Source organism: Lactuca saligna, chromosome 6 (genome assembly GCF_052625555.1).
Source record: "Lactuca saligna cultivar CGN05327 chromosome 6, ASM5262555v1, whole genome shotgun sequence".
Classification (NCBI taxonomy): Eukaryota; Viridiplantae; Streptophyta; class Magnoliopsida; order Asterales; family Asteraceae; genus Lactuca; species Lactuca saligna.
In genome coordinates, this window is record NC_136422.1 from 157,933,224 (window position 1) to 157,947,830 (window position 14,607).

At 36.5% G+C, this 14,607-nt stretch overlaps 2 protein-coding genes across 2 annotated transcripts; one reads left to right on the top strand and one right to left on the bottom strand.

Moving 5' to 3' along the window:
- Positions 1-555: 555 nt before the first annotated feature.
- LOC145003069 (uncharacterized) lies at positions 556-2,271 on the bottom strand. Its single transcript, XM_078962220.1, has 3 exons — positions 1,828-2,271; positions 1,277-1,743; positions 556-1,189 (listed from the first exon to the last, which is right to left on the bottom strand). The coding sequence occupies exons 1-3, from the start codon at positions 2,269-2,271 to the stop codon at positions 556-558; spliced, it is 1,545 nt and encodes a 514-aa protein (XP_078818346.1).
- A 2,921-nt stretch (positions 2,272-5,192) lies between these two features.
- LOC145003269 (thioredoxin domain-containing protein 9 homolog) lies at positions 5,193-6,607 on the top strand. Its single transcript, XM_078962404.1, has 4 exons — positions 5,193-5,374; positions 5,440-5,715; positions 5,967-6,125; positions 6,222-6,607. Exons 1-4 carry the CDS (start codon positions 5,354-5,356, stop codon positions 6,399-6,401), a joined length of 636 nt encoding a protein of 211 aa, XP_078818530.1. The 5' UTR covers positions 5,193-5,353; the 3' UTR covers positions 6,402-6,607.
- Positions 6,608-14,607: the final 8,000 nt, after the last annotated feature.

The window sequence follows — 14,607 nt, forward strand, 5'->3', positions numbered from 1 at the left end:
GATGATCCATGGAGCCTTTTAGCCCACTATACAAGATATGGATGATTTACTTAATCAACCCATATATTTAATTAGTTATCTTTTGATCACTTAATTAATTCTAAATTAATTCTTGATCAAACTAATCAAATAATATTATTAATATATTAGAACTTATAATATATTAATAATCTCCAAGCGTTATTTCTCTCATTTAGTTTATCCAATTGCATGGTGTCATGCAACCCAAATGGACCATGCCGGGTCGGGTCAAGTACATACCAGAAATAGTTATGGACTTAGACACCTTATCCAACACAAAGGAACATCATTAAGAGCAGGAGCTTGAGCAACCTCATTTGGAACCTGGTTGTTGACTTCATCCTGAAATTTGGTTGTTGACTTCCTATTTGGCCTTGTTACAGCCAATTTCTTCCTTTTAACATCTGGGATAGTTACTTCACTTGAACGAGTACCCACAGATGCAATGTCATCAACTCTAAAACTTGGGCCTCTTAAAACTAATTTCCTTATTTTCTTGCCAGTGATAGAACTTGAAGCATGCAGACTGCCCTGTTAACTTGCTTGTTGACTAGGTTGAGTGGTTACAGTTGATGTCACAAGTGGTTGACTGCCCTGTTGACTTGCTTGTTGACTAGATTGAGTGGGTACATAAACATGTGGATTAGATCCAGTTACAACACATTTCCTAGGCCTCCCAATCTTCTTTGGTGGCATAGGAAGTGGTACCTTTTTTTCATTCTTGCAACCTTTTTTATTATGCCCATACTCAAGACAATTAGCACATCTTACTATCCTTGGGGGTTTCACCCTTGAAGTGGAACTAAACTTACTCTCTTTCTCACTTGCATGCCTCCTTCTTTTGGTTCTGGGCCTACCAGGCATTTTCTTACCAACAGGTGGAAAAGGATTGTTGTATCCAGTTAGAGGCCACATATTACTCCCATTCACAGGACTGATGTTTGTTGAGTAGCATTCCTTGAATTTATTCACTGAAAAGTAGTCACTAATATATCCATCTGGATTTTGATGGATATAATTAATGGCTTCTATGGCATGGACACAAGGGATTCCAGACAAATCCCATAATCTGCAAGAACAAACCCTACCATCCAAATCTACCTTGTAACTAGCACATGCTCTTCTCACTTCACATACATTTCCTAAGCTATGCACTATTAACCAAAGCCTGCATGAAGACAAAAGAGTATGTATTAGTCATTATATATCAACTATAATGACAGTTAGAAAAAGAAACAATTATTTTGTGTCTTACCTAAAGTTCTTTCCAAAAAGATTCATCTTCTTAATCACCTCTGGACATATATTACCTTTCCATTTACTGCATTCATCATTCATAAAGGAAAACCTGTCCATTATGTATATCCTTATCTCTTCAAGCATTGTAATCAAAGGTTTTTTCCTATCTTCTACAATTATGGAGTTGAAACACTCTGAAATACCATTCTCCATTGCCTCACAAGCAAACCCTACACTCATGTAAGCTCTGCACCATGTTTTGGGTTCTTTTGACATTAGATACTCATATACACTAGGTCTTATGGTCTTTATTTTTTCCATGTATCTCAAGAAGTTACCTTCAACACAACTCATTGCACAAGCCCAAAACAACTTCTTCAACTCCAATCCAGAGAAAGCTTTATTAAAATTTTCATAAATGTGTCTAGCACATTGCCTATGCTCCACATGTGGAAAAATAACCTTAACAGATTCAAGCAAACTCTTTGAACAAACATATTATCTTAGTATTTATAACCATATTGAAATAATCAAATTGAAATATACTATAATTATAAGGGAACTTACTTTATGTTGATCAGAATTAACAACCAAATCTACACCAGTACCAAGGTCAATATCACCCTTCATAAGCTCCAGAAACCATGTCCAATTATCCTTGTTTTCCACATCAACAACAACCCAAGCTATTGGGAACACCTGGTTATTAGCATCTCTACCTATGGCTATGAGTAATTCACCTTTTACCTGACCCTTTAGGAAGCATCCATCCAACCCTATTACCTTCCTACACCTTATTTTCCAGCAAACACTTAAAGATTTGAAACATATGTAAAACCTTTTAAAATAATTCTTATCATCTGGATTGTTAGTAACACCAACTTTGCATGTAGACCCAAAGTTTGATATCAATAACTCTTGGGCATAATCCCAAATTCTTGCATAGTGTTCATTTAATTTACCCCCAATCAGTTCTTTTGCCCACTGTTTTGCCCTTCTAACCTGTCCCATAGATACCACACATCTATATCTTTGTTTGATGTCACTGATCATCTCCCTAAGTTTAACTTTGGGCTTATTTGCTATCTCAGTAACATAGTGTCTTCCAATTCATTCCGGGGTCACAATAGACCCAAATTTAAACACTCTAGAACAAAGATGCTCATAATTCATTGCTTTAACCTGAAAGGTTCTGTCATTGTACATCCGTGTTGCATAAAGTCTAAAAGGGCATTTATTATCTTCATGTCTCTCACCACATCTTGCAACAATTCTTCTATTGTCACTCTTTTGAAAGTATATTTGGTACCCTCCATTTACTACATAATTTGTCACACAAAATTTCAGTTGTGCAGGTGATTCGAACACGTCCCCTAACTTAGGTTCCATCTTATCCCACCTAACATTTGGATCATGTATTCTGTATTTGTTAGTCACTTCTTCCTCTGCCTCTTCATCATTTTTCAAATCATTATAATGGTCTACTTGATCTTTCACCTCATCAGTCATACGTGCATTTCTAATGTTCGCATCACAAAGTAGAATGTTAAGAAAATGATCCTTACATTTATCAAGCCTTGATACAAACTCATGTCGTGGTTCATGATCCATGTAAATCCCGTGCAGCTCAAAATCCATCTCATTTAACCCAGAAAATGGCTCGTAAATTCCAGCAAATGGGTCGTCGTAACCATCGTCTAAAGAACCCATTTCTATCCCCTGCACAATCGCAACCATTATCATGAAAAGTAAGCAATTTAATGGAGATGATTTCTCGTAAAAACCATGATCATACCGTAATTTCTTACCTCTAAAAAAACCCTAGCTTCAGATAATGAGAATGCTTCACCAAATGGAGTTTAACGTTTGAGTTCCTATTACCTATGTCTGAAGAAGTACTAGCATGGGAGGGCGGTAGGTGTCTCAATGTTGATAGAGTGTTAACAGAGGAGAAACGGAGGAGACGGGCTTAACAATGTTACCGATTGCAAATGGGGATGTAACCGATTAGTTAAAGGGAATCGGTTAAAAACATTAAATGAAACATGATGGGCAAATGTTGGTCATCTGGGGAAAAAAAATCGATTTTGGGCATAACCGGTTTTTTATGTAAATATGGGGGCTTTTATGACAAAAACCCGAAAAAAACAGTTAATCAATATCGGCCCACATCTCTCTCTCTCTCTCTCTCTCTCTCCTTAAAGAATTTCATCTTCTTCGTATTCTCCTTACATCCGCAAATCAACACCATAACTCTTCTTCTTCTAGAATCATTACTTATACACTCAGGAGGTTTTTAGGTATAAATATTACAACATCAGGTAGCGGTGATTTTGGGGGTAGTGTTCTTTACGTTTTTGAAGGTGAAACATGTTAATTTAGTTCAGATTGATAGAGAAGATGATGGTTGTTTGAAGTGTTCTTGTTGTGGTATCGATTTAAGGGGAAAAGCTTTTTCGATTCTTCTTACTTCGTCATTAATTCTTCTTGGGATTTTTTTGGGGTTTTCCAAAACTAGAAGTAGGTTAGATTTTTCTTCCCTATGCTACTACAACAAGTCGTGAAAGGGGTGAAAGAAATACAAATGCATATTTGATAGTATCATGTTCATTAAAACTCCATTTCAGATCTTCATCTTGTTCATCAAAACCCAATACATCTCCCCACCCTTCCCTATTCGGTCACCCCTCTCTACAATTTGTTGTAAAAGATTAGACGATGATTAAGAATCACATAAGAATCAAATACATATCCCAATTCTCTAATACCTTCATGACCTACAATTAATCCTAAAATCGATTTCAAATTAAACCCAAAATCGATTCCATGGCTTCTCAGCTAAGCTTTATGCTATAGATGCTTCTAATCTTGAATATGCTTTGGGGTTCTCTCAGTTATTCCTGAACAAGTTTGTCATCTTTATAGCAAAAGCAAATCAAATGAAACCTAGATCAAACAAAACCAAAACATGAAACACAAATCATAAAAACCAGACATGTAACCAAAATTGTAGAAAAAAAATTGCAGAAACCAAAACCTGTAATCGGGTGATGAGTTCAAATCGACACATTCTACTTTACTATTGATGAACTAAGTGAGACGATGAGTTTATCAGAAGGGAAGGGACGATGGTGGACTTTCATGTATGTGTGTATGAATGTGAATGTGTGTGTGAATCGGAAACCTCTTATTTTCCTCCGGTTAATCCGCCCCTCCTTATTTCTTAATTTTTATTTAATGGCTTCAATAGATTTGATTTCCTACATCTTGTTTTTTTTTCTAGATTGTGTTGAAGCTATGTTGTATCGGGTTAGCTTCACCACCATGAGAAGCTGTTGATCCTGATTATCACCCAGATGGCCTCAAAAACTCGTGCTTGCCACCATTGTTGGATCAAATCACCACAAAGCATGTACTTGGAGATGATTTGGAAGCTAAACTAGCTTCAAAACTATTGATTACTCAATCAGAAACTGCTAAGGTCTCGTATGCATTTTAATTACAGAGGACCCCTTCTTATTTTATAAATTATTAAAAAAAAATTAGTATTAGATTTAAAAAGAAATGATAGAAAAATGAAAAACAAATACCATAAGGGTATTATAGTCATTTCAATTTTCGGATGGACTATTTTTACATACAAACTAGTCTAAAATGACCACAAAACCAAAAAATTTATGATTTAAACTAAAACCTTAAAAAAATGCATAACAGAGATACGGTTTTTGCAACTTTATCTAAAATTTAAACTATTATAAGGTAGTTTCTTCTTTCAACAAAATCAATAAGTGGAGTTAAAGAGTAATAGGCCAATACCAAATAAAATATATTATTTAGGCTGATATTGCAGCCCAATTATTAAGAAAGTTAGTCAAGCGGCTCAGCCCATAGCTGGTCTTATCTTATGGAGCGATGCGCCGATGCCCCGCCCACTCCAACTTGGATCGATTGACGCTTTGCCCCCCACGAAAATCTGATTCCGATCACCGTGTTTTCTTTTTGTTCGATTAAATTCGTTCGTTTCCAAATAATTTTGAATAAGAAAACCCCTGTCTGGATCTGGATCTCAATCTTCTGAGAAAAAATAAATCCGATGGAGAATAGGGTTCAAGAGGTTTGTGAATTGTTTCATTTCAATTTGTTATCAATGTTTTGATATGAATTAAATGTTGGTTTCAGATCATCGAGCAGCAAGTGCTGAGTGTTGCGAAAGCTGTAGAGGAGAAGATCGATGATGAAATCGCGGCTTTGGAGAAGTTGGATTTGGACGACATTGAAGTCCTGAGAGAGCGCCGATTGCAACAGATGAAGAAGATGGCGGAGAAGCGGAGCCGTTGGATTTCCCTTGGCCACGGAGAATATTCTGAGATATTCTCCGAGAAGGATTTCTTCTCCATTGTTAAGGCCAGCGATCGTGTTGTTTGCCATTTCTATCGTGAAAATTGGCCTTGCAAGGTAAATGCCCCTTTTTTCACCTCTCATTTGATGGAATTAAGAACAGAAATCGGGAGAAGCTACCGCTTTTATTGATTCAAAGATTGCATACGTAAAAGAAACAGAGACATCCTATTCATAAACTAGAAAAGAGCGTATCTTACTCAAAGTTTAACAATTTAGGGTTCATACTTCATACATCATATGAAAGTGATTTCAGTTTTTCAGCAAACTGCTTAATTAGATTAAAGATTGTTTGAATATATTAACAGGTAGTGGACAAACACTTGGGGATATTGGCAAAACAGCATATCGAGACGCGATTCATCAAGATTCAAGCAGAGAAAAGCCCATTCTTGGCTGAGAAGCTCAAGATTGTTGTTCTTCCAACAATTGCTCTTATAAAGAATGCCAAAGTTGAAGATTATGTGGTACATTATATATCTATCATGTCTCCCTCCTTTCTTTCTTTCTTTCTGGTGTTTTTTTTTTAATATAAAATGAATGATGTATGAATGATATGATAGGTGGGATTTGATGAGCTTGGTGGGAGTGATGATTTTAGCACTGAAGAACTGGAGGAGAGATTGGGGAAAGGTGAAGTTATATTTTTTGAAGGCGAATCATCCTTAAAACCATCAAAAAAGCCTCAAACAAGAAACGTTAGACATGGCTCCAAGTCTAATGATGATTCGGATTCTGAGTAAATGTGCTTTTGGCCTTTTTACCCCTGTCATGGCTGTATCTGTATGGTAGTTTTATTAAAAAAAAAAGGGTAAGCATAGAGATTCAGCTCTTATATATGTTTTGTGTATCATCACTTGTCCTAAAATAGAGTTGATTTTGAATTATGGAATGTCAATGTTAACTTTTTTGCTCTATAATAAACTCAACTGCTAAGCATTCACTTAAATCTCACATGTTCTAGAAAGGGGATGGGGGGTATTTTGGGTATTTATCTTAATTAGTTTGTTGCAACGGTGCTTATAAGAGGGTAGAACATCTATTTTTGGGTAAAAAAACTATGCACTTACCATCCGAATCCGAATTGGTCTTTTTTTTTTCTTATTATAACCTATGATCCCTCCCCTTAAGAGTTGTTAATTACTAGCCTTAATACCACCAAGAAATCCAACTAGTATATAATCATGAAGTAAATCTTATGTAATGCAATTGAAACAAATATATGGCGAAGAAGTTGCAATAGAAGCAACGTAACTATCATTCGAGTATGTTGGTATTATCGGTAACAACTAAGTATCTTGCTATTATCGAATGAAAGTTCATTGATATTATGGGTTAGGAAATGAAATCACATGGCTATTACAGGTAAAGACTAAAGTATATTCATTACCTATATTGGTATTCAATAAGGTCTCAATAATAATCTATCAAGAACTTATGCATACAAAGTGTTAAACTCAACAAAGAAAATTGTGTTTCCATATTGTAAGTATCTAAAAACACATTCCAAAGAAAACAAAATTGTGTTTCCATATTGTAAGTATCTAAAAGCACATTCCAATCCATATTGTAAGTATATAAAAACACATTCCAAAGAGAAATGGGCAAAAGCATAAACAATAAATAGTAAACAATTTATTTATATGTAACATCCCGAAAATTATAGATAGACTTTTTGTTCATTTTAGAAATATATTACCAATATACATTTGTTTCAAAAAGCATTGAGTAACATTTGTTTGATTGAAAATGTACATTGTCACAGTTAATTTACAAAACCGCGAAAACGAATGTTTTCGATGCGTGTGTACAGTCTCGTCAAACTCTTCTCACGAACGACCTACAATACGTTTAATCCATAAGTGTAATATACCACATATTCCACCATACATACAATACATCCACATACAATCCTCGACTCTAGTATCGAGCAACCAAAAATTCTTATCCACATACATATATCATATATAACAGGTTCAACCCATGGGCCCAACCCAAATCACATAATGGGCCTTGCATAAACATACATAACAGGCCCGCTCAAGGAGTAAATAGGCCCAACTCAAACTCCACTGCCAGGAGCTACATCATGGTCTTCCATGATGTCCTGGTATTTTATAAAATTCATAAAGTCATATGTAGTCGGGGATCAGATAGATAGGCGAACATATGATCCACCCCGAGAGCGAACAATCAGACAATAACATCGCAATAAGTCATTAGACCAAGAGTTCTTAGGTTATCTAACATAAACTACATAGAGCCCAAGTTATTATTATTGTATAATCATGCAACCTAAACATGTACATATACTAACATATTACATACCTTTGACAACTAGCCTTCCTTAGTTACCATGTCATTGACCACTTCTCGATTAAGTCCTTCGTTGGTCAATAATACATAATCCTGATAACTAGCCTTCCCCAATCACCCTGACCAAACATAACCCCTGATTGTATCATACGATCAAAAGGCAAGACCCTGACAGTGTAACATACCATGACACCAACTGTCATACATTTTACACGCATAACAAGAAGTTATCCTATTCAACTAGCATACTTGTATCCAAACATAACTATTTTCTCGTTTTCATAAACCTAAAGACCATTTGAGAGCCACAACATGTTCGAGCGTTCCTCAAACTCCAACAGCATCCATGGAAGGGACCAAAATCATCCAAAAGGAATTTAAACTTGAAACAAGAAGATCAGAGATCAAGGTATGAACTTTATACATTTAATAACTCGAAAACTAGAAGAGGGTGATGGATCCAAGCTAGCTTATTGCTTCCTTGCAACAATATGAACTTCCTCTTTCCTGAAGCTTCATTAAAATTTAAGAACAAGTTCTTCGATCAAGCAAACAAGCTCTTAATCATGCATGAAAGCTAGGGTTTGAAATGAAGAGATGGAGGTTGATGGAGAAGACCTAATCTATGAATTAAGATGATTAAATATGATAGGAACCCTAATAAAGTCATGGGTTAGGGCTGCTACAGCCACCACGTCGTGGCACACTACTTAACACACTGTGGTGTCCATCAGAATACGTGCACAAAACAAGCAATGCCAAGTTGTGTCATTCCATGCACCACGTTATGGCATATGGTTTTCCTCAAAAACCATATGTTTGTCTCCTTTAAGTTACTGACTGATCCCTTCTGGAAAACGAGTGTTACATTATATCACAAAAAGCAACTATCCTCTCCTGTAATGTTTTGACTTAATTTGTTCCAATATCAAGTCACATTCACATATCGTGTATGTATACTAGACACTCGCATATTACTTATTGATTCAACTATAAAAAGTTAACTACAATAAAGGTCGATTATTGTAATTGGTTTTGTTTTTGACATCTATTGTGAGTGTGATGTAATCGAGCGTCACATGTTTTAACTGTGATTTTTAACTTTGTATTGAATGAAGTGCTTGTGACTTCATTATACATGCTACAATATGTTTCTCCTCGTTTTATCCTTTGAAAGCTGGTAGTTGACCGATCAACATTCTAAAAATATACACTATAAAAATAAACTTATAAGTTGAAAAATATTTGTACATATGAATCCATGAATGAATGTAATTGCTTCTACTAAATACTCTATTTCCACGATTAAAATTGTTCTTCCCGTAAGACAAATCAATAGATTAGTCCACACATATAAGAGGTTTGATTTATTTTCAAAAAAGGAAAGATCGCTACTATAATTAGGTATATTATATTTTTGAGTAAATTACACGAACCATCCATCCATTAGGTACCAAAAAACATGTTTAGCCCCCATTTTTAAAAATTAACTCGGACCGTCTTTGTGCTTCTATTTCCTTGCACGGTTAGTCTCCATCGCCGTTAACCGTTAGTGGTTTCCGTTTAAGTGCCCAAAAGCATTTTTAGTCCCTCGTTTCTTTTAAATTTATAATTTTAGTCCCTCGTTTCTTTTTAAAAGACTATATTGCCATTTTTTAAAAATTTTTGCACTTATTTATAACTTATCTATTAAACTAGATTAATTATAAATTTTAAAAACTTATATCATATTCATCTCTCTCTCTCTCTCTCTCTCTTGTTTTCTCTTTATTCACTATCCTCTTTCTCAATTCGGGCAACTTTATCCTATCATCATTGACAACCATCTCCTTTCACCGTAGACACCTTCACCAACCACTAACTTTCAACACCAAGTTTGATTCTATAACCAAAATCTAAAACTTAAACCCAAATTTGATACTAGAACAAGAATCTAGAACCTATAATCAACACTCGATCCCAATATAAAACCTTTAATCAACACTAATTTTCGATATGAAGTCCCAAAACAAAAAACAATCATGAAATCCCTACATCGATGCAAAATCCAGAGGGACTGGGATGTATAATCAAAACCGTAGATTTGTGTCCTATCTTCTTTCTTAGCTTTTGCAACCACCTTTTATCACCACCGGAGAAGAGAGAAGAGTTATCGATATTTAGATCTACGAATGGAGTGTAGATCTTACATCTAGATGTAAAAGGGTTGTTGATGGCATGCCCTAAATCACATATTGAAACATAGAAGACTAGAGAGGACGACAATGAAGGGAGTTGTTGTTGGGGTACCCTAAATTAGATTAATTATAAATTTAAAAACTTATATATATATATATATATATATATATATATATATATATATATATATATATATATATATATTCCTTGTCAACTTTCTCAATTTGGAAAACCACCTCGTATCACTGCCGACAACCAACTCCTTTTCTTGTCGTCCTCTCTTGTATTCTCTGTTTAAATATGTAATTTAGGGAATGCCATCAACAACCCCTTTACATCTAGGTTTCAGATTTATACTCCATTCATGGATCTGAATTTTAACAACTCTTCTCTCTTCTCCGGTGGTGATAAGCGGTGGCTGCAAGAGCTGAGAAAGAAGATAGGACACAAATCTTGGGTTTCGATTCTACATCTCAGTCCCTCTGGATTTTGCATCGAGGTAGGGATTTCATTGATTGATTATAGGTTTTGGGACTTCATCTTGAAAATCAGTGTTTATTAAATATTTTAAATTAGGATTTAGTGTTAATTATATGTTATAGATTATGGTTCTAGTATCAGATTTGGGTTTGAGTTTTGGATTTTGGTTATAGTATCAAATTTGGTGTTGACGAGCGATCGATGGTTAATGAATGTGATGATGGTGAAAGGAGATGGTTGTCGACAATGATAGGAGCTAGTTTCCCGAAATTGAGAAAGATGACGAGAGAGAGAGAGAGAGAGATGATATAAGTTTTTAATATTTATAACTAATCTAATTTAATTGATAAAGTATAAATAAGTGAAAAAATAAAATAAAAAATGGCAATATAGTCTTTTAAAATGAAACGAGTGACTAAAATGATAAATTTAAAATAAACGAGCTTTTGGGGCACTTAAACGGAAACCACTACCGGTTAATGGCGATAGGACTAACCGTGCAAGGAAATTGAAACACAGGGAAGGTCCAAGTTAATTTTTGAAAATATGGACTAAACACGCTTTTTGGTACGTAACCGAGAGATGATTCATGTAATTTACTCTATATTTTTCAAAATATATAAGAACTTACTCGACCATCGTTGCCACCTCGAAGGCAACCATGGCGGGTGTGTTTCTATGTTTCTAATGTTTATTAGTGTCGTGTGTTGCTACTACAAGTCTAACGATTGTGTGTGTGCTCTCTTTTTTGGCCGAAAATCCACTGCCACTATCGTGAGGTGGTGGCTGCCACCGCTTCACCACCACCAGCCGCCATATGGTGGTGGTTGTGTGTATGTTGTGATGTTATGAGTATGTTTAGTAGAATGTGACTTGTTTAAACATTTTAGCAGAATGATTGAAGGAAAAACAACCACCATCGCCGTAAACTGGTGGCTACTGCCGTGTGTCGCCGTTGACCACCACCGCCCGAGGTGGCAGTGGGTGGTGCTCGACATAATAAGGCCCTAATTGACCTAAAAGCCTAAATGTTTGACTAATTGGCATATACTTGGGTTAGAAACCCTAATTAGGGTTTGTAAAACCCTAATTTTGGGAAACCTTAGTTTTGGATTGCCGGGACCCGCGTTTGCACCAGTGGACTGAAGTTATGACTTATGCTGATTCCATTGTATGTTGGCTTGGAGGAATAATGGACTTAATGGGTTAAGTGAGAACACCTAACCCTAATCGTCATTTCATGTGAAAACCCTAATTGTGTTGGGTTTTGAGTTGGGCCTTTTCTGTTAGGCCTAGATGTTTGCACTATTGATGGGCTATCCAAGAACAAATATTAACTAGAATATTGAATCAGGCATTAGGATAAGACCCATTGCAAAGGCTTGAGCCTAATTTGGAAAATTAGGCTATAACTGGCCCTTGATGATTATGAGACATTGGACCATTGGTGTAACACCTCGACTCTCGGGGTATAAACTTTATAGTCTTATATTTTCATTTTGAAAGGTATACTCGACGATTTGGATGCTCTGACTCATCGAGTAGGAGCGTATTTGGCCACATGTTTAAAGTGAGCAACTCGACGAGTTTGAGGACACGACTCGACAAGTTGGAGCTGGAGGATGAAACCCTAATTTTCGGGGTTTTACACCCTATTTAAAGGGTCGTTAGCCTCCCTTGCAACCCCTTTTGAGTCCAAAAACCCTAGATCATTGTTTACTCTTCATTTTGCGTGATACTAAGCTTTAAAGGTGCATTGTGGTAAGAAGAGCTTGATGTACTAGGGCTTAGAACAAGCAGAAGTTGTGGATCTAAGTCCTACTTCATCTTAGCATCATTTTGGAGGTAACAAGTTGTTACCTTGACTTCCTTCTAGCTAGATCTATCCATGCTTGAGATTAGGGTCATTTTAGCATGTTAGTGATTCATTTCAGGTGTTGGGCATGATCTCAAGTTGCAACTTTAGATTTAGGCTCATCTTCATCCTTAAAGTCATAAAGCTTTATCCTTTAGTAAAATAATGCCTTTTCATCACCTAAAACCTCTTCTCTAGCTTGATTTTGGCCCTTATCACCTTGCATGTGCGTAAAGTTTTCAACTCTACATAGGAAGTATGCCCTAGGAGCTTATATATGCAATATGGAGCCTTGGGGTGGCTTATAAATGTCTGAATAGAGAAAAGACTGAAGAGACTCGATGCTTTGCATGGCCAACTCGGTGAGTCCGATGAAGATTAGCCTTTAAGGGTTTCTACATGAACTCGGCGAGTCAGCAGGACGAATCGACGAGTCAATTAGGGTTTTCTCAACTTTTAGACACGCATGGACTCGAAGAGTTGTCTAGAAACTCGATGAGTCAACTGGGGCTTTCACAACTTCTCGAGTTCTGGAAGGACTCGACAAGTCAGTGAGTTGCACTCGACGAGTAGGGTCAACATGGACTGTTGACATTGACCGTTGACTTTGACTTTGACCAAGGGTTGACCAATTTGACTTTTGGGGATATCTTAGTAAAATGGAAATTTATGGAAGTGGTCTTTTGGTAAATATAGGTGGTGGATTATGTGGCTGTGATTTGAGAGTTTGAGTTTATCACTTCAGTTCGACATTTGCGATGTGAGTTTTCCTCACTATACTCAAGGGTCGAAGGCACCAAGTTCGACCCTTTGGATTGTTATCCTGATATGTTATGCTAGTACGATCTGTTATATCAATATCCTGGTAGATAGGATGATATTATGCTATTACGATATGTTAGATTATTATCCTGGTAGATAGGATGTTATTATGTTGCTATGATTCGTTAGATCGGTTTGTTGTCTATAGACTATTATGTGGTTATATGTTATACGTGCACATGTTTTATTGGTGGTTGAGGCTTATCTATTTTGTGTGAAAGCCAATAGACCTGGACATTCCAACCTGATGGTTGTGGGCAGTGAGCATTCCATCCCGAGGATGATTGGACTCGTAGTATGTGGGTATTCCAACCTTTTGGTTGTGGGCTTGGGGTATTCCATCTCGAGGATGACTGGACCCATAATATGTTGGCATTCCAACCGGATGGTTGAGAGCCTGGGGTATTCTAACCCGATGGTTGACTGGACTCTTAGTATGTTGTTTGTGATTATATGTATATTGTTGTGTGTATGGGTATTTTGGGGGAGCTAACTAGGATTTGGGCTTACAGTTTCAGTTTTGGTTTCAGGTACTTCGGATGATCGCGGGAAGGAAAAGGTGTGACCGTACAGCTCCTTACATTTTCTAACTATGTTTATGGGATACTCTGATATATAACCATTTTGAAAACAAATTTGTAATAATCAACGGTTTCTAAATGTTTTAAAATTTTTATTTTTGTAATGATTTTTATAGATGTTACAACTGGATTGCCAAGTGTTTGGACCAGAATATATGGTTAGGCCTTATGGTGAGACCATGTGAGGGGTTTGGGCCCAATTTGGAAAATTAGGCCATAGTTGGGCCTTGGTTGATTATTTGAATTTTTGGCCTTCAACGTATGAGTTTGGGCCTTAATCTTGGACCAAGCTAGGTTAAGGGTAAAATGGTCCCTTTACTCTGAGTAGGGATTTTATAGTTATGGATAGGAAGACCAAATGGTTAATTGGGTTTTGTTTTGATGTTGACAGGTTGGGGATCTGTCAACCAGCAGCCCGATATTAATTCGTGGGACTTCAACAGTGCGAGATAAGTTTTCCTTCAGTAGAATGGGTCGAAGGCACCAAGGGCGACCTACATATGTATGGTTAGTAGCCGAGTGTGGGCAGGGCCCGTATCTCATAGTAGCCGAGTGTGGGTGGGGCCCGTATCTCATAGCTTTAGTTGAGAATGGATAAATGATCGATTGATAGATTTAGTTATACTTATTGTCTGTTTGATACATGTATGTATGTTCAGTAGATGAGTGTGGGCGGGGCCCGTATCTCATAGTAATTGAGTGTGGGCGGGGTCCGTA